The sequence below is a fragment of the Podarcis erhardii genome, assembly GCF_964252035.2.
Source record: "Podarcis erhardii genome assembly, chromosome: 4".
NCBI classification, from domain to species: Eukaryota; Metazoa; Chordata; class Lepidosauria; order Squamata; family Lacertidae; genus Podarcis; species Podarcis erhardii.
In genome coordinates this window covers 28,609,195-28,636,025 of record NC_138508.1, presented here as the reverse complement: position 1 = coordinate 28,636,025, position 26,831 = coordinate 28,609,195, and the positions used below count along the sequence as shown (strand labels likewise).

The following is a 26,831-nucleotide window of genomic DNA, read 5'->3' as shown; positions in this document are numbered from 1 at the left end:
ATATAGCACACCCGCCAAGAAAAGCCGAGAGCGCCTTCTAACAACAACTCCGGATCATTCCATTTCCCGTCCCATTTCACGGCGCAAGGAAAGCGCCACCCACGGCCCGGCTGCGCATGCCTTCACGCCAACTTCCCCGGTCCACGCCTCTTACCTGCGTCAGTCTGGAACGTTCGCGAGCAGCCGGGCGGAGGCAGGCCGCGCGGCGTCCGCCGTCGCCCGGGCAACGGCGGACGTCACCGGGTTCCCGGCCTCTGCATTGGCTGGGAGGGCTCGAGCTCGCCGGAGAAAGGCGGAAGCGGAAGCCGCACGTGGAGCCGGCGAAGGAGCTTGTCGCAGTTTCTGGAAACTTCTGCCCATTGTCACATTTCAGCCTCCTCGCCGGAGGCAGAGATTTTCGCGCGCAGGCAGGAAGGCAGGCAGGCAGGGCGCGGCTTTGGCGGCGGCTGGGCGAGGGTTGCACCTGCAGCGGGGGAGAGCCGAGCGGATCCACACCTTCCCCAGCAGCGTCCGGCGCCGGGAGCCCCGCCATGGCCGTGGTGGGCTTTGACTTGGGCTCGCAGAGCTGCTACGTGGCGGTGGCCAGAGCCGGGGGTATAGAGACCGTGGCCAACGAGTTCAGCGACCGGTGCACCCCGTGAGTAACGGATCCGGAGGGTGGGGTGGGGGGTGTCAGAGGCAGGCAAGCAGGCGAGATCTCCCTGCCAAAGGGCAGAAAGAGGGTCGCCCTCCCTGCCATGAAGGGAGAGAAGATTGCGGGCTTTGCAAATGCAGGCGTGCGATGCACCTGTGTCAAACTGAAGGCGACAATGCCTGCATCTGATGGAAGTGATCCTCAGCATCTTTGCTCTCACGCAAACCCCGTTGAGTGTATATAGGGCTTACTCGGGAGTAGGCTTGGTGGTTCCCCACGCACGATGAAGGCAGACATCCGCTGGCATTTTTTTTTTTTTTACATCCCCAATTCTAACCACGGAGACATCAGTGGCATTTACTTGCAAGTAAGCACGTTTCCTTGTAACTGAGTCCCGTTGAGTTTAGCGGTCGTTACTCTCAAGTAACTGTGCCCAAGGCTGCAGCTCTTTCTTAGAAGCGGATCAAGCTGTGTTGAATTAAATGGGGGGGGGGGAGGGCTAGGAGTGATATTTCTTTCCAAGATATGTGAGCTGCCCAGAACGTGACAAACGGTTCTTATTTCACACGTGTGTGTATATATCCCACTCGGAAAGCTCAGTTTTGTTGCATTCCTCTCACGCTTGCCGCTTCCGACATCTCATGCATGGAAATTTAAGAGTGCATCATAGAAGCAAATGAACTCTCACGCTTCCCTTAGCCTGTGGTGGGTGTGTATATAGGGAGAAGATGTTGAGTATTGCCTTTTTCTTGGATTCTTGATTGAAGAGGGAGGGGCAGAGATGATGCTGCAGTGCCTCCTCACAATCTGTGTCCCCTTCACTCCCTATCCCCAAGTAGTTTCCACCTACTTAATGCTTTGGCACTAAGGAAGCGGGAGAGGGAGAGTGATGATGCAGTTTGAAAGAAGAGCTTGCTGGATCCTGTGCAGCTATGGGGAGATGGACTAATATTCAGGAAGCTTAGACCAGGATCTAGAAGCTTCTGGAGTTTTCTCTCCTCCGGATAGAGGCAGAGGATGCAAGCAAGTGAATAAACTGTATTTTCTGCCTATCTCAATAGGCTGGAGCATCAACCCAGAGTGGGCCTTTGAGATGAAGGTTAGACTGGTAAACTCTAGAAAGTTGAGATGCCATAGGGATGGGAGACCATGGACAAGCGCCCATTCCCACACCCAAAGCTGCCTAAGTGAAAGCTTATTAATCTTTTAATGCCATAAAAACACTGTTGTCTTGCATTCATCAAAATGATTTCATTTAACCTCCCGTTTGCTAGTAAAATGGAATTGCTGTGTTGCAAAATGATGCATGTCTAAAAAGTGTGTCACCAATATGAAAAGTTTGGAAAGCTCTACTTTAAAGCCATTTTTTGTACCACACCCTTTCCCCAGATGTTCAGGATTCCATTATACGGGGTATGAAATTGTTCATAAAAGCTATTTGTAAATAAGCAACATTTTTATTTAGCTTGCAGAATTATTTTTTAAAAAAACAATCCTGATATCATCACATGGTTTCTTTCCCCAACCTTGTTTTGCTACTTAGCTCAGTTGGTTAGAGCAGGGGTTGGCAACCTAAGGCCTATGGGCCAAAAGTGGCCCATGGGGGTTGTTTAACTGGTCCATGGACCCCTGCTGCCCGATCAGTCAGCTGCTGTGTCCTAAACTGGCACGGAGCAGAGTCCATATTCCGCGGTGCTGGCTGGCTTCCCATCGGCTGCAGGAAGCTCCTGCAGTCAATGGGAAGCTGAGCATGCCTCTTCCACGCTGGAAATAGTGCTTGCGCACGCACACACACTCTGGCCCACCATGGCGTCTGCAGGACCATGAACTGGCCCAAACCACAAAAACTTTGCCAACCCCTGGGTTAGAGTATGGTGTTGATAATGCCAAGGCCATGGGTTTGAAACCTGTATGGGTGCATATTCCTGCATTTCAGGCGGTTCAAGTAGATGACCCATGGGCATGGAAGCTGCCCATTATGAGGGAATGAATTGCTGTTTTCATAATACCTGTTACCATCCTTTGCCTTGCAGAGAGCTCCACTGCCCTGAGTTTTGTTTCCACTCTGACTAAATTACCGGTTTTGTACAGCTCTTCCTTTCATAACAAGCTGGGGGGGGGGGCGGCTCAGGGATTTCCTTCAAGCAATCTTGACCCCCTGACCAGTTGACCTGTGATTCAAGATCAAATGTGGAAAATTCCAGCCCTTGCATATTTTAAATTATCAGCACTGTCAGATCTTAACTGTGCCATACGGTGCAGTTCTATTGGGACTTAGGTCATTTCAACACATTTACCTGCAGTAGCAAATATGTAAATCTTTGTAGAAATGAAGTATTTCTATAGTTTTGGGCAGAAATTACTTTTTTAGTATCTTCACTGTGCTGACACAGGCAGTCACTATTAGGTAGGCATGAACTGATGCTGTTGTAATGCACTGCTTTAAAAATGCTGTTTCCTGGCCACATCCACACCATCCATTTAAAGCACTCATATACCACTTTAGCGGTTATAATAATATAATAATAATTTATTATTTGGACCCTATCCATCTGGCTGGGTTTCCCCAGCCACTCTGGGCAGCTCCCAACAGAGTCACTGGGAGATGCCTCACAGAGCTACAATTCCCAGCACCCTCAACAAACTACAGTACCCATGTTTCTTTGGGGGAAGCAATGACTGCCAGAGAGCACTTTAAATGTAAGGTGCAGAAGGAAATGTTCACAAGTGCATGTTTTTAGATTCATCGAATGATATCAGAGAAGCCCACCAGCCTCTCAACCAATGGCAATTTACTGTGTATATTATAATCACTGGTGGATTATTTTCTTTTCAGATCGGTGGTGTCGTTTGGGTCCAAGAACAGGGCAATTGGAGTGTCTGCTAAGAACCAAGTGAGTCATTTTCTGAATAACAGCAAGGGAAATTACATTGGGAAATTAGTAAAGTGGCTGTTTTGAAAATAAGACACTGGGAATAGAAAAAAAATAAATTACCCATGCTGCTTCTCAGAATGTAGGTTGCTGAAATTATACTAATAACTGCTACTAGACCTGTCAGATGGGGAGAGGACTATTACACTCATGCTCTGCTTAGAGATTTCCAAATTCATGCTCTGCTTAGAGATTTCCAAAGGCATCGGGTTGGCCACTGTGAAAACAGGATGCTAGACTAGACACTGTACTTTTTCCTAATCCAGTAGATCTTTTCTCATGTTCCTATACTGGGCAGAGAGGCAAATGCTGAGTGTAGCCCTTCAAGCAGCTGTTTTCTACACTGCTTAGGCTTTCCAGTGACCCAGAAACTCATCAGATGGGCCAATGGCCTGTCCCCCTTTGGCTGCTGCTTTTTAAAGCACCAGGTAAACAGATGGTGCTACATATATTATTCATCTATCTATCAAAGCCAAATCTGAATTGTAGATGGAGGCCACTCACCTATCAATCATCAAACATCATGACCTGCAGGGATTGGGGTCGGGGGCAGTGGCAGCAGAAGGGCGGGTGCGGTCCGCCCCGGGTGTCATCGTGGGTATAGTGGACTTGTAATCTGGTGAACTGGGTTTGCTTCCCCACTCTTCCACATGCAGCTGCTGGGTGACCTTGGGCTAGTAACACTTCTCTGAAGTCTCTCAGCTCCACTCACCTCACAGAGTGTTTGTTGTGGGGGAGGAAGGGAAAGGAGAATGTTGGCCGCTTTGAGACGCCTTAAGGGGAGTGAAAGGCGGGGTATCAAGTCCAAACTCCTCCTCCTCTTCTTCTTCATCATCATCATCACTGAGGGTGTGTGTGACAAAATGACAAAAATATGAGTTTTTAAAAATAATTTTAAAATAGGCTCAGGAAACTTTTTAGTTCAGTCAACAAACGTAATGAAATGCGGCTGGCACTGGGTGCCACCCCGCAGGGGCCGGCACTTACCTGGGAGTGATGTGGTGGCTTGGGCGCTTGCAGGCTCCGCGCTGCCTGAAATGGCAGCGTGGGGCTTGCGTCTGCCCACCGCCTCTCCCTCAGCTGCTCTCCAGCTGAGGGGGAGGCGGCGGAGAGGCACCATGCAGCGTGCCCTGCCCATATGGGTAGCTCACCCTGCCCCTGGCTGCAGGACACACGCGCTGCACTGGGCACCCAAGCGGCTAGCTACACCACTGCTCGGGGGTCTGCTTCACCAGAATGTTCCTCACAAGGAAGCACACTGGTGGATCAAAACGCAGCAAGGCTGAGCCCCACTGCCAGGATCAAACATGATGTTGGGTCAGTTGATTGACAGGTAGGGTTGGTTGGGAGAAATATCCCCTCAGGTCAAATTGGACCCTCTGGCATGCCAAGATGAGCCCACTGGCTGGATATTCTAGCGTGACCTCATGCTCTTCAATGTCTACATGAAACTGCTGAGGGAGCTCATCCAGAGTTTTGGAGTGCATTGTCCAAGTGTGGCAGTGGATATGTTTTTCCTTGGGTTGCGGACCAGATGGGATCCAATAAACTGAAGCTCAATCCCGACAAGACTGAGGCACTGTTAGAGTATGATCCCCTGTTCTTGATGGAGCTACACTCCCTCCAAAGGAGCAGGTGCATAGCTGGACTGTCGCTTGAGGCTCAAGTGGCCTTGGTGGTGCAGAGTGCCCAGCTGCACCCCTCTCTGAACAGAAACAGCCTCATTTCAGTTATCCTTTCTCTGGTAGCCTCTAGGTTAGATTATTTTAATGCCATATACACAGGGCTTCCTTGGAAGTTGATTCAGAAACTGCAACTGGTACAGAATTCGAGAGCCATGTGACTGACGTTAAGATGGTCTGAGCATATAAAATCAATTCTGTCACCAATTTTGTTTCTGTGCTCAGTTCAAAGTGCTGGTTTTGACCCATAGACCCTTATGTGGCTTAAACCCCCCAATACCCCAAGGACAGTCTCTCCCCACATGGACCAACCTGGATCCTGTGCTCACCATCCATGTGCCCCCTCCAAGGGAGGAGCAGAGAGTGTTGACACAAGAACAGACCCTCTTCAGGGAGGCCTGCCTTGCGCTTTCGTAACTTACCGTATTTCCTGCACCATAACACTCACTTTTTTCCTCCTAGAAAGTAAGGGGAAATGTCTGTGTGTGTTATGGAGCAAATGCCTATGGATGGCGGGAGGATCTGCTGCAGTCGTGAGCAGAGGATCCATGGTTCTCCTTCCTTCCCTCCTCCGTGGCTTGCTTTGAAACAGCAAAGCGGGAGAAGAGCCGCTGAGTGGGGAGGAGAGAGGGACAGAGAGCCTGCTTGCTTTAAAGGAGCAAAGTGGGAGAGGAGAGGAGCCTTCTCCTCTTATACCCCTCTTCTGCATTATTAACAGCATCCTTCTCCACCCACCCCACACGTGTTTCTTGTCCCTTGAGTGCTTTTCCTTCCCTCCCCACTTAAAACGTGGTTACAAAGCACGGATCTACATGGATCCTCAGGATTTTTGCACTGGGCTACACCAAACTCACCGTCAGATCACATGTCTGTGGCCACAGCATGAACCATAAAAATCATACATCCGCTGTTTCGTTTAGAATATTTTTTTTCTTGTTTTCCTCCTCTAAAAACTATGTGCATGTTATGGTCAGGTGCGTGTTATAGAGCGAAAAATACGGTACCTTTAGGCACCAGGAAAAAGTGTTTCTACCAGGCTATTGACTTTTCATTATCTCTGGCTTCTTCCTTCTGTGGATGGTATGTTTTAGTCCTGCCCTTTAAAAATATGAATGAATTACAGATTTTACTCTGCTTTAGTTTTAATGCTATATTTTTAATGTTGCAAGATGCTTTGAGCTACTTTAAAAAATAATACTAATGAGTTAAATAAATTATTGTGTCCCTCCCACCTGTAAAAGTTGGCCCGCAAGAAGGAGCCAGTTAGAAAAGGTTGCCCACCCCAGCTTTAACTAGTAATGATAAATGAAACTTGAAGCAATAAACAGAACTTGAAACATGCCTATACTTGAAATGTGCCTTTGCTGACAATAGATCTCAGTTTGCTTCTGGCATCTTCTTTGACAAGATGGCCAGTCATCAGGATTTTCTCTCTCCCCCCCCCTCCATTTGCAGTTAATTACCCATGCAAAGAACACGGTGTTTAACTTCAAGAGATTCCACGGCCGTACATGTAACGATCCTTTTATCCAGAAGGAGAAAGAGCACTTGAGCTACTCTGTTGTTCCAATGAAAAATGGAAATGTTGGAATAAAGGTAAGACGAATTCATCACTTCTAGGATTTTACTTCTTTTTTTTTTTTTTTGTCAATCTCCTTTCGTAAGATAAGTGGGAGTACCTCACACTATGACAACCTTGACTGCAGCTCATGGTTTGTCTGGAGCAAGATAAACCATGACCTTTGGTTTGATGGTAATGTCGAGTCAGGGGTAGAGAATCTCTGGCCTGCTCACCTCATTAGGTCTTCTAGGCCCAGCCATGTCTGCCCATCTTACACTTGATGTCATGAGGGAGGTAAAGGGGTTTGTAGGCACCACCAGTCAGCTGTAATGTGTTATCTGAATCGGATAAACGGTGGTTAAGCTTTAATGTGTGTTTTGTTTGGAACAAACCAACCTCAGATCATAATTATGAAGCTGGCTTATTTCAGCAAAACATTGTTAAGGTTTACCACTGTTAGGGTTTGGATGAAATATTAAGCTGTGCTTAAAGGTAAAGGGACCCCTGACCATTAGGTCCAGTCGTGGCTGACTCTGGGGTTGTGGCGCTCATATCGCTTTATTGGCTGAGGGAGCCGGCGTACAGCTTCTGGGTCATGTCGCCAGCATGACCAAGCCGCTTCTGGCGAACCAGAGCAGCGCACGGAAACACCGTTTACCTTCCCACCAGAGCGGTACCTATTTATCTACTTGCACTTTGACGTGCTTTTGAACTGCTAGGTTGGCAGGAGCAGGGACCGAGCAACAGGAGCTCACCCCGTCGTGGGGATTGGAACCACCGACCTTCTGATCTGCAAGTCCTAGGCTCTGTGGTTTAACCCACAGCGCCACCCGCGTCCCTTAAGCTGTGCTTAATTGAAAGCAAAAGCTTCTCATGGCCATAGTGGAAGGGAGCGAAGCTCCCTGCTACTCATGTCATGATTAACCATAGTTTATCTTTACACCTGAATGTGGTTGTTGTGGCTTTCCCCCCGCCCCTCATACTTCAGCTTTTTCCTCAGATCTTGGCCTCCTGTCAGTTTTCTCACATTCTCGGGGTGGCTCTCTTGTGTGTGCGTGTTGCTCATTTACAGCTAGCTTTGACTTTCAAATGTGCAATAGGAAATGTTTTTGGAATAATTGTTTTGTAGAACGAATGTTTGGTGATTAGAATCTAAGAATAATAGGGGACTGACCTGGCTTGGGCCTGGTTGGAATTGCTGCAATAGTTGCTTTAGTCTTGTTTCGTTTCTTCAGGTTATGTACATGGACGAGGAGCATTTATTTAGTGTGGAGCAGATAACAGCTATGCTGCTGACGAAACTGAAGGAGACGGCAGAGAATAACCTCAAAAAGCCTGTCTCCGATTGCGTTATTTCAGTAAGTTAGCTCCATTTAACCTTGGGTTTGTATTTGTCTCCTCTTGTGCTGACCCTGTAGAAGCTTTTCAATATTTTGTTGTGCAGGTGTCTAAGCAACTTTGAATATTGAATATAACTGGACCCAGCGGGTGATGTGGGGGTATCTGATGCTGCAGCATCGGTGAAGCTAAGCAGGTGGAGAATGAAACAGAAACCTCTCCGGGACACCCACGTAAATGTGGAGACATTGTTAAGATGTGAAAAGAAAACATTGCATTTGGTTACTTATAGAGCTACAAGAGTAATATATGAGTGTAATTGAAATAGGCAAGAGATAATGACAAGTACTAATAGCACATATATCATGTATTAGTGCAAAGTGGTGTGAAATACTGTGGGCAGTATCCAGCGTTCCTTTTCTGCCAATGTAAGAGAGTTCTACTTGTGGAATGAAACTTCCCCTCCTCTCCTCTTCCCTGCCCCCCCCTGCACCCTCAAAATCAGCTATATTGGGGCAGGGGGACTTTCTGAAGCAGTTTCGGGACAGGCCTGTAGGAGAAGAGGAGGGGAAAATTCCGTTGTACAAGGTGAGTTCTGCCTGTGGAGCATTGGATACAACCAAGAATAAAAAAATCATACAGTAAACATATACACAATGATTATGAATTCCTAATATAAGGCTTTTAATTAATTATACATTCACATGGATAGTTGGCAAAAAAAATTGAATTAATTCTACATCATAAACCACCAACGTGTGTTTTAAAATTGGGTGGCTTATGTTGAAGACTTAAAGGGAGCTGATTTTTGCCAGCTTTCCATGAATTTATAATTATGCAAACGTGTTATGTAAATGTATTATATTGCATGTTGCTACAGTGTGCCATTCATTTTAAAATAACTGCAGAAGTGTGAGAATATGCATTTTAAAACATTTATATCCCATCCTATTGTGTGCTAACTTTTATTTGCTTGGTATTTATGTACTTAAGCATAGGTTGGGGTGAAGTGTTTTTTTGTTTGGTAATATTGAATTTATTCTGTGTTTGCTAAATTGTTGACTTTCATTATTTTGAATTTACTGACGTGTTTTGTATCTTGTATATTTGTGTTTCCAATGTTCTCTATTTTGATGTTTTGAATGTGTGCTGTAATCCACTATGGCACAGCTAGTTGAGGAAAAGTCACATCTTAGTAAAATCAATCAGTCTTCTCAATATGTTACTCAATGCAATGTCCTTGCTGAAATCAGCCGTCAGGGTTGCACTGGGGCAGCGAATGAGAAGCCAACTTAGTAGCCAGGGCTGAAACAATGTGCCTTTAAATTACTGCAAAAGAAGCCCAGAGAGATTGTATTTTAAAAACAAATTAGCAGGACTTTTGGTAACCCTCCATACCTCTATGTGATCGCTTCCCCTAGGTTCCAACTTTCTTCACTGATCCTGAAAGGAGGTCTCTGCTGGATGCTGCTCAGGTTGTGGGCTTGAATTGTCTCAGGCTCATGAATGATATGACAGCAGGTGGGCCAATGAAATTTACTTCCTGTTTATGTATAATCTCACGATTATAGCCACGCCTACCGTCAATGCGAAAGCATATTGTGAAAATGTGCTGTCCGGGCATGTAAATTTTCCCAGCAGATGTGTAAGCTCAGAAAACTGCTTCTGGAGTTCATAAGGGCATTAGGTGTCAGCTTGTTAACCAATTTATCAAGGCCGCATGGTTGGGGATGGTGAAGGGAAAAGGCAGACTGCAACTATTCTCCATCTTTTCTGCTACATTTCTGAGTAAGCAAACTTTGCTGTCTCAAGTGTATGCCAGGGTTGAATGCAGCGTCACCTCCCTAGCTGGAAGTGCCATTGACTTTCTAGCTGTCGTAAGCAGCTTTGACTTAACATCAATGGTTTGTCTTTTCCCAGTGGCCCTGAACTACGGAATTTACAAGCAGGACCTTCCAGCTCCGGAAGAGAAACCACGATTGGTGGTGTTCATAGATATGGGCTACTCGGCATTTCAAGTCTCCGCCTGCGCTTTTAACAAGGGTAAAGTGAAGGTAGGCAGGGCCTGAGGGGCCGATATGAGCAGACCTGTTGGCAAACTCATTTCCGGGAATGTGGATGCAGAACGGCGAAAACTGGAAAGGCGAGGAGAAAAGCTCTATGCAGAGTGTTGCAAACAGGACAGAAAGCAAGCAGCATGTGGTCAACTGGGGCCAGAGGTCTGAGTGGTTCAGCTAGGAGTGGTGCATCAGGCAGGACTAAGCCACAGCAGGATCGTCCTGGCTGCAGTGCTGCTGCTACTTCCCACAAAGGGGAGAGGGAGGTGACAAGTGAGGTCAGGGCTGCCTTTGTATCGGTGTAATGTGAACAATGGGATAAATAACACAATGCTTAGTCTCGTGTCTTGAGGAGCACCCCCCCCCATATCTGGATGTTCTCAGATAAGAGACCAGGTGCACTGGGTTACCATAGCAACAGAGGTCGGGTGTGTGACTGCTGAGTCATTCACCCTCCCATTGGCTCAAGGATGTAGAGACAGGTATAATAGTCTCTGGGGCATTGCTTTCATTGGGTCCAATTACATCTCCTGGTGCTGTCCTGGTCTGACTCTGAATCTGTGAGAGTCAGGAAAAGGCTGTGGGTTTTGCACAGCAGCGTTGGCTAGCATGGCAATTGTGTTAGCAGATCTTTCTGTACATATGTATACAGTGGTACCTCGGGTTACATACGCTTCAGGTTACAGACTCTGCTAACCCAGAAATAGTGCTTCAGGTTAAGAACTTTGCTTCAGGGTTTGAACAGAAATTGCGTGGCGGCGGCAGGAAGCCCATTAGCTAAAGTGGTGTTTCAGGTTAAGAACAGTTTCAGGTTAAGAGCAGGCCTCTGGAACGAATTAAGTACTTAACCCGAGGTACCACTGTATTTAATTCAGAAACCAGAAGAACTGTATATAGTAGATAGCTGTCTTTAGCTTTGTCTTGCTCCCGAAGACAGTGATCAATTTGTTGCTTTGCACTGTGTGGGAGAGGAGTTTCCCCCTCAACTAGGGACTCTGGAAGAAGCTGTCTGCTGAGAGCAGGAAAACCCTGAAGACTCTACTGAGGCTCTGCATACTGGGACAATACATCACACGGGTTGCGGTGTGGTGAACTACCAACTGGCTTGCACAAGTCGCTAACAGTGGGCGTGTTGACGGGAGTGCCAGATGGGCTCTGTTGGTGTACCTGCACAACTCCAACCTCCCTCTCTCCCAGGGAATGGCAGTGACATCACTGATGGGCTATTTATTGCTACAGCTCCACCCCATCTGGTGATCCACTCCTGTCCTTTCCATTCATCCTTCTGCCGAGTTACCTGTCCCCAGTGTTCAGCATGATGTGGCCAATGAGCACACTCCACTCCCATTGGACAGTCCTGGGGTTCCCTCCACCTCTTTGCTTTAGTTGTGCTTCTGTAAATTTTGTGGGTCTTTTGTGTATCTGTATTGTGGTATCGTTTCGGCCACATGAGCAACTGCGCTCACAACGGAACTTCGGAAATAGACGGAATGACGGAACCTTATCCATGAATTATGCCTGCTTGATTTGAGTATGTTCTCCCAAGCTGGCCCTAAACTGGTACTGCCTGTGTTGATTTAGCATGCACTGGGAGCTCTGTGTATGTTTGTACATGGATGTCAATGTTATGATTAAACAACACTGGTTGGTAGCGCCGTTTGCTTAGCCTTCGTATCAATAGTCATTTCATTCCAGGTTTGAATGACGGTGCTATGTAGGGCAGCTAACATTGCCTTTTTTTCTTCTAACCAGGTGCTTGGCACAGCTTTTGATCCTTTTCTGGGCGGAAAAAGCTTTGATGAAAAACTAGTGGATCACTTCTGTGCTGAAATAAAAGCCAAGTACAAACTGGACCCCAAATCTAAAGTACGGGCCCTTCTTCGTTTATACCAGGAGTGTGAGAAGCTGAAAAAACTAATGAGCTCAAACAGCACAGATATCCCACTTAATATTGAATGCTTTATGAATGATATAGACGTGTCTGGAAAGATGAATAGGTGAGAGATCCCTCTGATGCGGTTAAATTGTACTGGAAAGAATAGATTGCATGGAAACCTTTGAACAAAAAGACAAACAAGAGAAGGTTTATACTTTATAGGAAGCACGTCAGATATAGCTCTACGTTACCGTTCTGTCACCACAAGGATTTCTGCTTACCCTGTGGGGCGTTTTTCCCCTCTGCTCCCCCTGCACACCCCCTAAATCTGTCCTAGGGGTTTCCCCAGCCCTCTGGAGCAGATTTGGGGAAGGTGCAGGGTGCACACAGTGGCAGGAAGAAGAGAGGAAATTGTGCAAGCGGAAGTCTTTGCACTTGCAGGATGCGGTAGCTGAAGGCCATCCTTTGTAAAATGTGTGAAGTAGCCCTTTCTAGGCATAATGGAGGCACCAGTGAACTGTCCTTATCCTTGTCTTGACCGGGCACAGGAGTGTCGTGCCCAGTGAGGTGGAGCTGCAGTGCTAGCTTCCTGGCAATGGTTTTGCTTACCGAGGAAGAGAGGAAGAGAGAAGTTTGTGGGGGTGCTAGCGCGCCCGCAGGAGCTCCGGATCAACTTCACTGCACAACTCCAGCCTCCTTGCCCCACCCTTCCTCCTGCTAAGTGGAAGTAACTGCCATTAAGTCTAAACTTAACAGTAGCACCCCTGTCTTTCTCCCCTTTCAAGTGAAAGCTCTGAAGACTCTGTCTCCAGCCACAATATGTGAATGTGCGTTTGCCATCAAAGACCTGCTTTGGGGGGGAGCTCCTTCCTTTCCATTTTGTCCCTAGTTCACGGGTGCGGAAGAAAGGCATTCTCTTGCTTTTGAACCGACTAAGGCGATCAGGGTTGAGCAATCGCCATAGACCGCCTTGGCTGAACTCCAAGGAAGCCTCAGCCCCCTGTTTCTCTTTGTGTTTTTTTTCTGCCTAGATCCCAGTTTGAAGAAATGTGTGCTGACCTCTTGCAAAAAATAGAGCTTCCCCTTCGTTCCTTGATGGACCAGACTCAGCTCAAAGTGGAGGATGTGCACGCTGTGGAAATTGTCGGTGGGGCCACACGCATGCCAGCTGTCAAAGAGAAGATCGGGAAGTTCTTTGGCATGGACGTGAGCACCACACTGAACGCCGACGAAGCTGTCGCAAGAGGCTGTGCCTTGCAGGTGTGTGGGCAACACCTTCCTTCTGGGAGATGGGTCTCTTGGCTTCAGCTGGTCCACACTTTGGGGGTGCCTTTGGAAGGGAGCATTTCTGCTGGAGAAGTGGCGGGTGGTGGGGCTTTAACCCACCCAGCATCGATCTGCTCTAAATATCCCCCACCCTGCCGGCAGCTTTCCCTCCACAGGTTAAAAACAAGTACTTCTTAATTATATGTATGCTTCCAAAACAAGTCTTGATATCATGTTGAATCTGTCTGGATATATGTACCTGGCAACTGATTTTAGTGTTGTCTGGTTTTGTTTGGATGATGTAATTCTGTTTCCTTTAATGGTCACCCACTTTCTCACTTGTAAACGGGCACGCATCTCAAGTGATGTGAGTTTCCCAGAAAAAGAAAAAAAATCCCTATGCAAATTAGCCTCATTGGGAAACTTGTCGCTCCTATCTTTAGTAAATGAAACTTCAAATGTTTAATGGTTCCAAGCTTGCGTTACGTGGCATTTGTGGTTGGCATCCATTTATTGTTGCTCTTGAGCTTGCAAAAGGAAATTTTTTATGCGGAAAAACTAAAAAAGTCCTGGGAAATTTTTTCCCCATCCTACCTCACTGGTTATCCTCGCGTTGTATGGCAAATCTGTAGCTTCTGTTTTAACGTACTACCTCATGAGTATATTTATTGTTTATTTAATGCTATTTATAGACCGCTTTTCAGGCAGACCTCAGAGTAATTTTAATGAGATTGACACAAAAATAAGCATTACTTTTTCTTTTTGAAAAAAAAGTTCAAATAAAATGAAACGGGTGACTTGTTTGTGTAGAAGATGCTGTTTCTACTTTTGTCCTCAAGATAAGCTGGTCCTTTTTTGTTGTTATATAATAACTTAATTCCAGGTAACATGTCTCACTAGGATTACATCGTAAATTGGTTTTGCCGTTATAACTTCTGCACACGAAGATGCTTCCTTGTCTCTGATGTTTAGTCACTTCTGTTTGGCTAAACCAGTAGCACATCCCATTCTTTCTTCCTCACATCTTGCTTTCTCTGAGCTAATGGATAGACTTTAACTGGGGGGAGGTTTCTAATTCCGTCTTTTTATCTCTTAGTGTGCAATTCTGTCTCCAGCTTTTAAAGTTCGAGAATTCTCCATCACTGAATCTGTTCCGTTCCCAATATCACTGCTGTGGAGCACAGAGTCCGAAGATACTGATGGGTAGGAAACCACCACCCCCACCCCCCCAAAATCCTCTTCTTCTTGCACAACTGACCTCCTAATGTTAACATGCAACTCCGGTTGGGGCTAGCCAGCTGCACAATTGGAGCCTGCGTACCTTGGATTTTACAGATAAGACCTCATTGTATGTTGTACATGGGTACAGCTGGTGATGTAGAAGGCAGGGCAGCTCTGTTGGGATTTGGGAAGCGCTGTACCTCATTGATAGAGCATCTGCATTTTGTGCGGAAGGTCCCCTGTTCAGTCTTCAGGTAGGGCTGGGAGAGATACTGTCTGAAACTCTGGAGAGCTGCTGCCGGTCAGTAGACAGTGTTGAGTTAGATGGACCAGTGGTCTGACTCTGTATAAGGCAACTTCCTATGTTCCTGGATAGGAAGATATACTTTAGATCAGTGTTTCCCAACCTTGGGTCTCCAGCTGCTGTTGGACTACAATTCCCATCATCCCTGACCATTGGTCTTGCTAGCAAGGGATGATGGGAGTTGTAGTCCAAAAACAGCTGGGAAACAGGTTGGGAAACACTGCTTTAGATGATATTGGTGAGAGAGGCAATCTGGCCCAATCAAGTCCTGAAATAAATAGCTCCTAGATATTAAAGTCTTACCTACGTACCTACGGGACCGCCTCTCCTGGTATGTCCCACGGAGGACCTTACGGTCTTCAAACCAAAACATCTTGGAGGTCCCAGGCCACAGGGAGGTTAGGCTGGCCTCAACCAGAGCTAGGGCTTTTTCGGCTCTGGCCCCGATCTGGTGGAACACCCTGTCACAAGAGACTAGGGCCCTGCGGGACTTGACATCCTTCCGCAGGGCCTGCAAGACAGAGCTGTTCCACCAGGCCTTTGTCCAGGGCACAGTCTGACCCCCTCCTTTGGCAATCCTCATAGAACTCTAGCCCAATGGTTGCCATTAAATTGATTCTGATTTGATTTTAGGATGAATTGATTTTAGAATGTATTTCAATTAATTGATTGTGATTTTATATAAATGGTGTTACTTTTACTGTTGTTAGCCACTCTGAGCCCAGCTTTGGCTGGGGAGGGTGGGATATAAATAAAAAAATATTAATAATAATAATTAATATTAATATTACATGCAATACACATTTTACAGCAGGTCAGATGTGGTGTGCCAGTTGCAATCTACTGTAAGGTTGGCTTCAAAATAATACGGATGTCTGCCTTGTTCTCCCTCTCTTTTGTTTTGACTAGAATTCATGAAGTGTTCAGCAGGCATCATGCAGCACCTTTTTCCAAAGTCTTGACTTTTTACAGAAAGGGCCCATTTGAGCTCCAAGCTTTCTATTCTGATCCCGGTGGCACCCCCTACCCTGAGAAAATGATTGGTAAGTGAATCTTTCCTTCTCAGCCAATATACTGTTGCTGGAAAACACAGAAGTGGAGAGGGCTCTTGTGGTCAAATCCTGCATCTGGTTGGTCACTCTGAGGACAGGATGCTGGACTAGATAGGCCACTGGCCTGATCCACCAAGTTCTTAAGATTTCAATCCTTGGCAGTGTTTAGCCGTATAAAATTGGCATTGCTAATCTGATAATGGCCTGGTACACACATAATGTTGATATACAAATGGTTGATATAACTGTGCAATTTCATTCCTCCCTTGCTATGTCATGATAGAAAGACAAAATCAGAGCCTCACTTGGCATTACTTGAAGTTTCCCGCCAAACCAACCATGACTGGAAACCAAGATTTGTTCTTGGCTTACTGTTCATCATTTTTTTGGCTGAAACAAACCACCAGCCCTGGTTTGCATGTAGCACCAAGCCTTGCTCTGGTTTCTTTGCTCCTTAGCATGGCAACAGCAGGAGTGGGAGCTTTTCAGCAACATGTGCCAACATGCTGGTTTACATTAAACCATTTTTAACTATGGTTTAATGCTTTGCACAAACCAGGGCATTGGCAGATTTGTATCTCTGCACTACATGCAGAGTTGGCTGTGTGGTATACTGAAGAAATGATGCACAAAGTTCCTTTTCTTAAAAAAAGAAAAAGTAGCACTGGGGTTTTGTGTACACACCCAGTATTATTTTTAACATTGCAGCCCCGACTGGTTGTGTCAGCGTTGTTGAAACAATAACAATAATTGCAATGGAGTTTCATGCCCATTCATTTCATCGGATCTAGTAATGTTGGCTTCAGCTCTTAAGCATTAAAGTCCTAGACAGCTTGAAAATTTTCCATCCTTTTTTAGTCTTGCGTCTCTCGATAGTTGAGGGCCTTCTAGAAATGGCATGGTTTGGGGGATAATTTACAACTCCCGTGCTTAACTTTGGGACCACTCTCTTGTTTAAAGGCAAATACGTTATTCAGAACATCGCAGCCCAGAATGATGGGGAGAAAACTAAAGTCAAGGTCAAAGTTCGCATCAATACTCATGGCATATTTAGTGTCTCTACTGCGTCTATGGTGGAGCAAATGAAAGAGGAAGAGAATGAAAATCACAGTGTTGAGGCTGTAGTAGATGCTCAGAACCAAAAACCTTCAGAGGAGGACATTAATGTAAGTTGGTTTCTTCACCTGGAATACACGGCCATCCTTCAGTGGTAGGGCACATTTCTTTCCAATCAGAAGGGCTGGGGTTCAGTCCCTGACACCCCCAATTAAATAGCTCAGATAGCTGTTCCCTTTATGTGACCCTGGAGAACCATTGCCAGTCACGAACAGATTATCTATATGGCAGATTCCTGTGTACATCTGGTTGGAATACTTTAAAATTACTTAAGAGGAAAGAAGCTTTTTTATTGTTCTATTTTCTTTTTCTATAAGGTGGGAAGGGAGGTAATTCTACAGCCTTATGGGGAGAATTAGGCTGTGTAAACACTGTACCTTTAAAGCACACAAACACACACCCTGAGCATTCTGGGCACTGTAGTTTAAGGAAATTTAACTATGTGAGAAGTGAATTCTTCAAGGGAAAGAATGTCGTTCAAAGGTATAATGTGTATGCAGCCATAGCAATGGTGTGGAATGCCTCCCATCAGCTTCGGCTGGTGGCCCAGCTGTGCCCCTGTCTAGATAGCCTAACTACTGTTGCCTACACTCTAGTCACCTCTAGGTTAGATTACTGCAACGTGTTATATGTAGGGCTGCCTTTGAAGATGCTTCAGAAACTTCAGCCTGTGCAGAACTTGGCAGCCAGGTTTCTCACGGGCACAAGATGGTTTGAGCCTATTATACCAATCCTGGCCCAACAGCACCAGCTGCCAGTTAGTTTCAGGCCCAATTCAAAGCGCTTCTTTTGACCTAGAAAGCCTTAAATGACTCAGAACCACAATATCTCAAGAGCCACCTCTCCCCGTATGACACTACGATCATCACCTGAGGCCCCTTTTTGTGTGCCGCCTCCTGAAGAGATCCAGAAGACAGCAACACAAGAATGGGCCTTTTCCATGATGGTTCCCCAGTTGTCGAACGCTCTTCCCAGGAAGGCTCACCTGGCAGCTTCAATACTTACCTTTCGGCTCCAGGGGAAAATGTTTCACTACAACCAGGCCTTTGGGCTGATGAACATTCTATGGCCTTTTAAATATGTTTGTGGGAAGGGAGTGTTATTGGATTTAGTTTTATTGTGTATTCCATGTTCTCATTTTGAATTATGTTGTGAACTGCCCTGTGATCTTTGGATGAAGGGCGATATACAGATTCAGTAACTAATATATTCATATTAATAATTATTATAAATTGTGATATAGTACACAATTCAACTATCAGAATGGATCATCTCTTTGGAGTTGTTCTAATAATTGGCATGGCTACTTGGATTTGAATTTCCATCAGCCTCCGTCAGGGATGCTGGGCATTTTAGTGTAACAACATCTGGACGACTGCAAATTATTTATCTCTGGCAAAATGTTTATTTGTGATGTACTCACAAGTGGCAAATTTACTTTTTATAATAATCATAATCATATGTTTTGGAAAGCTGCTTGCGGTATCTTGTTTACAGCCTGTGTGTTATCGAGCATTAAATTTGTTGTAGATTCTTACTGAATCCATGTACATGTCCTGTTCACATCATTTGTGCCTGGGCTCCCATTTCAGAACTTTATCCAGCAGGGCAATCATGAGGCTGGAGCTCAGCCCCAGGTACAAACAGATGGTCTGCAGACGTCACAGTCTCCCCCTTCTCCTGAGACTCCCTCTGAAGAAAACAAAATCCCAGATGCCAGAAAAGTGAGTGACCCTTTAATGCCTTCCGCCGAAGGAAAAGTAGAAATTCAATTAACTCGGTATAAAAGTAATCTCCCATCAAAAGACTATAAGCAACCTGGTGCTCCTGGCAACGTGTGTTGGCAGGATCAAGGTCGCTCGAGATTGCGCGAGAACTTTAAAAACAGACTTTCTGAGAAACGCCTGCCAATCTGGCATGTGTCAATATTCTTTCTCTGCTGTCCGCCTCAGGGAAACGAAAAGAAGAACGACCAGCCTCCCGAAGCGAAAAAGCCCAAGATAAAAGTGAAAAATGTCGAGCTGCCTATTGAGGCGAACTTGGTTTGGCAGCTTGGAAGAGACCTGCTCAACATGTACATTGAAACAGAGGTGTGTGAAATGAGGGTCAGGCATTGTATATACAGATAGCAGTCACAACTTCTGAATGGTGGACCTTAAGTTGCTAAGATGGCACCATCCACACACAGAGTGGGGAGGAGGTATTGGCATGCTCAAAGAAACCTAAGAGGGCAAAATCTTTAAACAACCCTATGAGGGTTGTGCATGCTCAGTGGGCACCATAGCGAGGTTGGTGGTGGTGGTGGTGGAATGGGAACTGGCCAGAAGCACTCCACACATCCTTTTTTGTTGTTGCAGGTCCCACTTGTCTTAATCTCAGGCCCCATCTGCATTATACGTTTAAGGCTCGGTCATACCACTTTGGGCTTCCCCCCAAAAAATCTTGGGAACTGTCGTTTGTTAAGGATTCTGAGAGCTGCTGGGAAAGTCCTGTTCCCCCTCACAGAGCTCCAAATTCTCAGAGTGGCTTTAGCGATTAGTCCCTCTTCCCAGGAAACTCTGAGAATTGTAGCTCTGTGAGGGGAATAGAAGTCTCCTAACAAACTCAGTTCCCAGGATTCTTTGGAAAATTCTTATATCAATGTCTATAAGAATGTATGGGAGTATATTACATTTTGTGTATGTGTGTGTGACACATCTTTGTTCTCTTTCTCTCCCCCCCCCCACACTTTCCCACCTTTTTCTCTCTTTCACTATTTCTTTATAATAGAAATTCTTGCAATAAAAGATGAACATTATATTGGTGGCTATTTTAAAAATGTGAATAAATTTAAAGCTTTACAGTACTGCATTTGTTTCACTAACATTTACAGTATTGTAAACAAAGTCTTTGAAGGGCCTTTGTGTTTCATTTCGCCAAGTATAGCTACCTGGTCTTCAGAATCTGAGGTATTAATGTAATTGTTTTTGTTAATCCAATAGGGCAAGATGATTATGCAAGACAAACTGGAGAAGGAAAGGAATGATGCAAAGAATGCGGTTGAAGAATATGTTTATGATTTCAGAGACAAGTTATCTGGACCATATGAGAAATTTGTGTGTGAGCAGGTACTTACTTCATTCATTCAGCATATTTCTGTACCACCCTTAATCAAGAATGCCTCTAAGATAGTTAGCAAAATGGAAGTTAAGTACCGTAGATATTCATCAAACAGTGGCTTCAAATATTTAGCATATCGTAATGCCTATCCCAACTAGTTTTCAAAATATTATAAATTCATAGCTGTCAACCGTCCCTTATTTGGCAGGAAACTCCCTTATCCCAGCGCCGTGTCCCGCTGCTGTCCCTTATTGTTGATGTCCCTTAAATTTCCTGGGTTTCATGCTCGCCCAGCTTGGGAGGGAAGCAGCGGCTTGGGGTCCTCCTCCGCGAGAGAGAGTGCGTTGGCACCGTCGTCCTGGCGCAAGGAGTTCCATTGGCCCTTCCCCGCCCGAGAGGGGGGGGGGAGAGAGACTCTCGCCCACACCGCCCGTGAGCCCGGAGGTGGCAGGGGTGGTGGCAGCTGTGGAGGCAGCCTGAGGGAGGAGGAAGAGGAGGGGATGGGGAGGGACGCAGAAGGGCGGCGCTTCAGCGGGCGGCGCGGCGCCACAACCACCTCATGCCGGATTGACAGCATCTGTCAATCCTACCAATGTATGTAACTCTTACAATAGCAAAATCCCTTATTTTGGCTGCTGATCCCTTATTTTTGAGGCTGCTGGTCCCTTATTTTCAAATCTGTACATTGACAGCTATGTAAATTCCACAAACAGGGTGGATTTCAGCAGCTCTTGTTACTTTTACAGTCAAATGTACCAAGTAGATTAGTTGGTACCAGTATCAACACGTGTGTAAAATTATTGCTAGGAAGCTTTTTGATACAGTGGTGCCTCGCAAGACGAAATTAATTCGTTCCGCAAGTTTTTTCGTCTTGCGAGTTTTTCGTCTTGCGAAGCACGGTTTCCCATAGGAATGCATTGAAAATCAATCAATGCGTTCCTATGGAAACCGCCTTCAGACCAGGTCCGGGGACAGTCTGTCCCCCGACCTCTTCTGAAGGCGGGGGGGGGGGGACAAGGGCTTTTCTTCCCACCCCCAGCATTTTTAAAAACCCCGGGACAGCGGAGGACTTTGCTCCCCCTGCCTGCCTTCAAAAGCCGTCCGGGAAAGCGGAGAAAGCGCTGCGTTTCTCCGCTCTCCCGGGAAGGCAGGCAGGGGGGAGCAAAGACTTTTGCCCCCCGCCGGCCTTCAGAAGAGGTCCAGGACCTCTTCTGAAGGCCGGCGGGGGGCAAAAGTCTTTGCTCCCCCCGCCTGCCTTCAAAAGCCGTCCGGGATAGTGGGAAGCGCTTCCCTGCTATCCCGGACCGCTTTTAAAATGCTGGCGGTGGGGAGCAAAGCCTTTCGGCCCCCGCCAGCCTCCTGGACCTCTTCTGAAGGCCGGGGGGGGGGGAAGGCTTTGCTCCCCACCGCCAGCATTTAAAAGAGGTCCCCGGAGATTTCCCTATGGGCTTTCTTCTTGCGAAGCAAGCTCATAGGGAAATTCGTCTTGCGAAGCACCTCAAAAAACAGAAAACCCTTTCGTCTAGCGGGTTTTTCGTCTTGCGAGGCATTCGTCTTGCGGGGCACCACTGTAGTTGGTTTGTCAGAGTTTCCCTCAAATTCAAGGTGGTTGATTTTTAAATCTTGCTATTACTTGGCAATCAAAATCTCCTTTCTTTATGTTGGCTGCCTCCACAGCAAGGTGAGGAAACTCTTCAAATCCAAGGGCTGCCTTCTGTCCTGGGGGGCGGTATATGCCCAATGGCGGTTGGGGGAGGCAACATGATAGTCAGTGTTTTTCCAGCCCCCCACCCCCATGGTTCTCCATCCAGGCAAGCAAGGGGCATTGTTGTAGTTTGTTAAGCACAGGCACTCAGAGGGTGTGGCATGGCTCATGGGCGGGGGGTGGCTTGGGGAGAGTTGTGTGGGTCAGAGAGAGGGGCCTGCTGGGTTGCATTCAGCCCCTGGGTCTGCTCTGGCGCATCAAGAGTTTAAGGTGGTGCAGATGGGGCTTAAAGGCCCAGTAGGGAAAGGAGATCAGCAATTGGAGCCCAAGCCAGTCTTTAAGGAATGGTCCCTAGCAGGACTCTGGTTATGAATGTAGAAGCTAGTGAGGTAGGGACATGGAGTGTTAATCTACTTGTGGGGTGAAAGGGGCTCAGCCCACCACACTCCATTCCGTCTAGAGCCGTGGTTCCCAATGTGAGGCACACGCCCCACAGGGGGGCAATTTGATTTTTAAGGGGGGTAATTTGGAAGCTTGTTTAGACCAAGTTAATGGCCTTTAAGGCTTCCTCCACGTGAATAGGAGTTTACTTTTTGAATAATCTGAATTATATGTCACCGGGGGGGCACCAGGATTTTAGAGATGCTTAGGTGGGGCAGGGCCAAAAAAAGGTTGGGAAACACTGGTCTAGAGAGCCAGTGTGGTGTAGTGGTTAAGAGCGGTGGACTCTTAATCTGGTGAACCGGGTTCGTGTCTCCGCTCCTCCACATGCAGCTGCTGGGTGACCTTGGGCCAGTCACACTTCTCTGAAGTCTCTCAGCCCCACTCACCTCACAGAGTGTTTGTTGTTGGGCAGGAAGGGAAAGGAGAATGTTAGCCGCTTTGAGACTCCTTTCGGGTAGTGATAAAGTGGGATATCAAATCCAAGCTCTTCTATTGAACCTCAGAGGATCTTTTTGCCTTGAGAAGTCATTCACTGCAGGAGGGTTGTATAGTGTCAAGCCTTTCCCCAAATACACTGCGTGTGAGCTGGCTTCCACATTTACTGGAAAACCTCTTAAGTTTTCCCAGAACACTTAGGACTCCATTGTTAGGTTTCCCTCGGAGCTCCTTTCTCTCCTCAACAACAATCCGTCAAGATTGTGTGGCTTTATTTTGCACCAGTTAACATTTTGACTTGTTTTGTAAAGTTTCCCCGGTAGCAGGGGGGTGGGTTGGCGCAATCTCAAAAACGTATTCTTGGGACTTTTGCTTAGGATCGCCACCGCTTCTCCGCGCTGCTGTCAGAGGTAGAGGACTGGCTATACGAGGAAGGAGAGGACCAGCCTAAACAGGTTTATATGGACAAACTGGCTGAGTTAAAGGTATGGTTACTTTCATGATGTAGGTTCAGGGGTCAGAACAATCTTTGCAACTATGTAAAGCTCAGTACAGCCTCCCATGTATTCTTCTGCTGTAGATTTTATCAATGGGTTACAGCAGGTAATTTTTTCAGACCCAGGCCCCACTTTTAACCCAAACGTGCATTTGGGGAACTATTTTTTAATCTTTTACCATATATTTGCATGGTGGTCCCAGCCCACCAGTTGAAAACCCAGTTTATTAGAGAAAGTACAACTTATCCCATTATGAGGTGGTGTTTTGGTCAATCCTTAAGAGACCATATGAATATCTTCCTGGGTTCAGGGGCTGTCTAATAATTCTATTACTGGGATAGGTGGCAATATATCCGAACGTTGAAACATTCATTCACTCATTTTATTGTAAATTTGCTTTTATACACACACACACACACACACACACACACACACAAACACACACAAATCCTGCTCAAAGCGGCTTACAACAAAGAAGCAGGGATGCATTTCAACCAAACACTACAAAAACAATTTCATAATAACATAGCCAATCAAAAAATATAATAACCAAAAAACCACATTTCAATAGTCTGCATCTCTCAAACCTGCTTTGATTAATTCATCACTATTTGCCTTTACAGCTGGTCCTCCTACGGCTGTGATTTCTGTATTACTTTATATTTTGCCATTTATTTAATGGTTAGTCAACCATAATAAACATTTGATTTATTGGGGTTTTTTATAGGGGGGGTTAGAAGAGACTTTAGGGGGCAGGAAGATCCAGTGCAAGGGGCCAAAGACCTTTTCCTAGGTGTTTTAGGTGGTAGATAAGCCATCTAAATGTTTCCTTGAATGTATGGTTGAATCATTCTGGTCTCTCTAGAAATTTGGGACTCCCATTGAAGCAAGATATCAAGAAGCAGAGGAACGACCAAGGTTGCTGGATGAGTTGCAGCATAAAGCGCAAAACTATGCCAAGATTACAGATGAATACAGGAAGAAGGTGTGTGTGATATCACTGAGAACAAATTTGATGTGTTGTTGCTACTTGTTCAGTTGATTTATATCCCACTTTTTGACTAGTCATCAAAGCAGCTAATAGCTTAGAATTATAAATACGTTTGTAAAAATGTACACCCACAAAGCTGGATGCAATAATTAAAAGCTGCAATGCGCAACAATTAAGATGTAGATTAAAACATTTTAAAAATAAGCTATTAGAGCAGCATTTGTGGTGCAACATGAAATAAAACCATTTTAGCCTGCTATCTGAAACTTAGTGAGAATGGCAGCTGCCTGATATCTAATAAGAGAAAGTTGGGCCCACAACTGATGGGAGTTGTAGTCCAAAAGATTTGGGGATATACTTTTCTTATATGGAGATTTTCATTCAGCCAGTAGCCCACCAAAAACTGCAGAGTTGAAGACAACTCTGCAGTTTTTGGTGGGCTAGTGGCCAGTCTTCCACATTAATAATATATTTGATTTTATTTGATAATGGCCACAAATTCAGCATGGTTTTAAGGCCAGATAAGCATTTTTATTTAATTTCCACGTCCCATCAAAATTTTCCAGCTTCATGAAGACATCGTGTTTAGTCATAAAGCAAATTCCCCATATCTTCCTTCCAAAACCGTCATTATCACAAACTAATTTTAATGCAATACGAATTCCTTTTTATTTGGGAGATAATTAATCTTAAAAGCTTCCCCCCAGCAGAATTATTCGCTCTTAGTTCAGGGGTTGGCAAAACAATAGCTGACAGCCGCATCAGACGTTCAGCTTCCGAAAAGCGTTTGAAAACCGGAACACTTACTTTCGTGTTTTTGGTGTTCGGGAACCAAGGTTCATAACTGACATCCTAGATTAAGCATCAGATATAGGATATTACTTGTTCATCAGCCTGAGGATGCCAGGGAAAACATAATCTCCAATGTACTGCATTATTCTGTGTTTCAGGATGAGAAGTACCTCCATATTGATGAAACTGAGATCAACAAAGTAGAAAAATGTGTCCGTGACACAATGGAATGGCTACACAACATTCGGAACGCCCAAGCAAAGCAAAGTCTAGATCAGGATCCTGTCGTGTGTGTGAATGAGATCAAAGGAAAGCTGAGGGTAAGTGTTAATCATGGCACAGAAACACTTTCTGATGGTTCATCTCCCAGGATAGATGAGCCTAGGTGAAGTTCATTTTGAAGACAAAGGGGCAGAGCAGGGTGAACTACAATGCAGGCATAGATGTTGAGATATTACAGGGCTTGGGGCTTTCCAGACGTCGCTGGATTACAACTTCCATCATCCCTGGCTATTGGCCATGTTGGCTGGCAGCTGATGGAAGATCCAACAGAATCATGAGGGCCATAGGTTCCTCATTGCTGGTACATGGCATAGGATTAAAAATACATCCTTTCCTCTCTGCACTTACTGGCTGCAACTTCTGGGAGTGGGAAGGTTTTGAACGTGGTGACATCTTTGATGCACTTTGTATTACTAGATGTTACGGGAAGCAGGAGAGGAGATGCAGGGCTGCATGTTTCTGCCATCAGCCAGGTTATCGCAGTAAATTAGTTTCTGGCCTAAACGGAGCGCTTGCTTTTCAAGCACGTCAGGTTGACTGAGCTAAAATAAGGCAGTAGTTTATACATATTGGTCAACTGCATGAATATAATTTTTTGTTGTTTTATTTTCTGTTTCAGGAGCTGCACAGCTTGTGTGAGCCCATTGTAACCCAACCCAAGCCAAAGGTAGACTCTCCCAAACAGGAAGCGCCACCAGAACCATCGCCTAATCATAAAAACGAAGAGCTGGAAGAGATTAAGAACATTGAGACAGTGCAGCAAAATGGCGACTGTCACATAAACGAGAGCCCAGTTAACATGGACCTCGACTAGACCCAATGCATTTCAGTGAGCAGTTTCATCATGAGAAAAGACTTCAGGTGTATTATGTGATATGGGGGGAATGTAATGTTTGAGGGGAGGTATTTATAATTTGTTTTAAAGAGTTTTGAGTTCTGTTATATTATTTGGGGAACGAATATATTGAAACGGTAGAAGTTGAGATCATGATAATCCTAAAAGGAAAATTGCCTTGGTAACTTTCAGATTCCTGTGGAATTGTGAACACTTAACAAAATCTTCTGTGCGGGAATTTAACGTTTTGTAATCAGTTAAGGCTACTTAATATCAAGGGAATGTTGCAAAAGGTATTGCTCCTTTTAAAAGGGTTGCAGCTAGAGCTTTTGTAGACACCAAGGTGGTTTTCCTTTCTTCTCCATTTTTGATACGTTTCTTCCACTGGCAAAAGACATTCAGTCAAAGGCATACACGAAAACCAAAACTTAAAAGAAAATGTTCTTTGTACCCATTGTCCATAATATTTGCTAGACTAAAAAATTAGAAGGAATATGTGAAGCAGCATGCAGAATTGCTTAAGTTCAGTCTCTTGCTCAACAAGTCGCTTTCATGTGTGAAAAAGCTGAATGAAGGTTAAACTGATCCTGTTGTAAGTTCTTGTGGTGCCTTTAGTGAGCTTTAATAAAGTTCATTGAAATGGTGTGGTTCTTTACAGTGTTGGTTTTGTGTGTGTTGTATTACTCAGTTTCTACCATAGCCTTGGTCTCG

General features: G+C 45.5%; 1 protein-coding gene across 1 annotated transcript; it reads left to right on the top strand.

Annotated features, from left to right (window-relative positions):
- The first annotated feature begins 293 nt into the window (after positions 1–293).
- HSPH1 (heat shock protein family H (Hsp110) member 1) lies at positions 294–26,764 on the top strand. Its single transcript, XM_081860260.1, has 18 exons — positions 294–637; positions 3,471–3,528; positions 6,705–6,845; positions 8,046–8,168; positions 9,570–9,669; positions 10,069–10,202; positions 11,958–12,202; positions 13,113–13,341; positions 14,444–14,550; positions 15,782–15,915; positions 16,885–17,090; positions 18,633–18,764; positions 18,993–19,130; positions 20,022–20,147; positions 23,101–23,208; positions 24,086–24,205; positions 25,162–25,323; positions 25,905–26,764. The coding sequence occupies exons 1-18, from the start codon at positions 531–533 to the stop codon at positions 26,097–26,099; spliced, it is 2,565 nt and encodes an 854-aa protein (XP_081716386.1). The 5' UTR covers positions 294–530; the 3' UTR covers positions 26,100–26,764.
- Positions 26,765–26,831: the final 67 nt, after the last annotated feature.

What these genes read in the sequence shown, in the direction of transcription:
- HSPH1 (XM_081860260.1), top strand. Translation starts at nt 531, where the DNA reads ATGGCCGTGGTGGGCTTTGACTTGGGCTCGCAGAGCTGCTACGTGGCG. An exon ending in TTAACAAGGGTAAAGTGAAG is followed by an intron (nt 10,203 to 11,957) that starts GTAGGCAGGGCC and finishes TCTTCTAACCAG; the next exon opens with GTGCTTGGCACAGCTTTTGA. An exon ending in ACAAACTGGCTGAGTTAAAG is followed by an intron (nt 23,209 to 24,085) that starts GTATGGTTACTT and finishes TGGTCTCTCTAG; the next exon opens with AAATTTGGGACTCCCATTGA.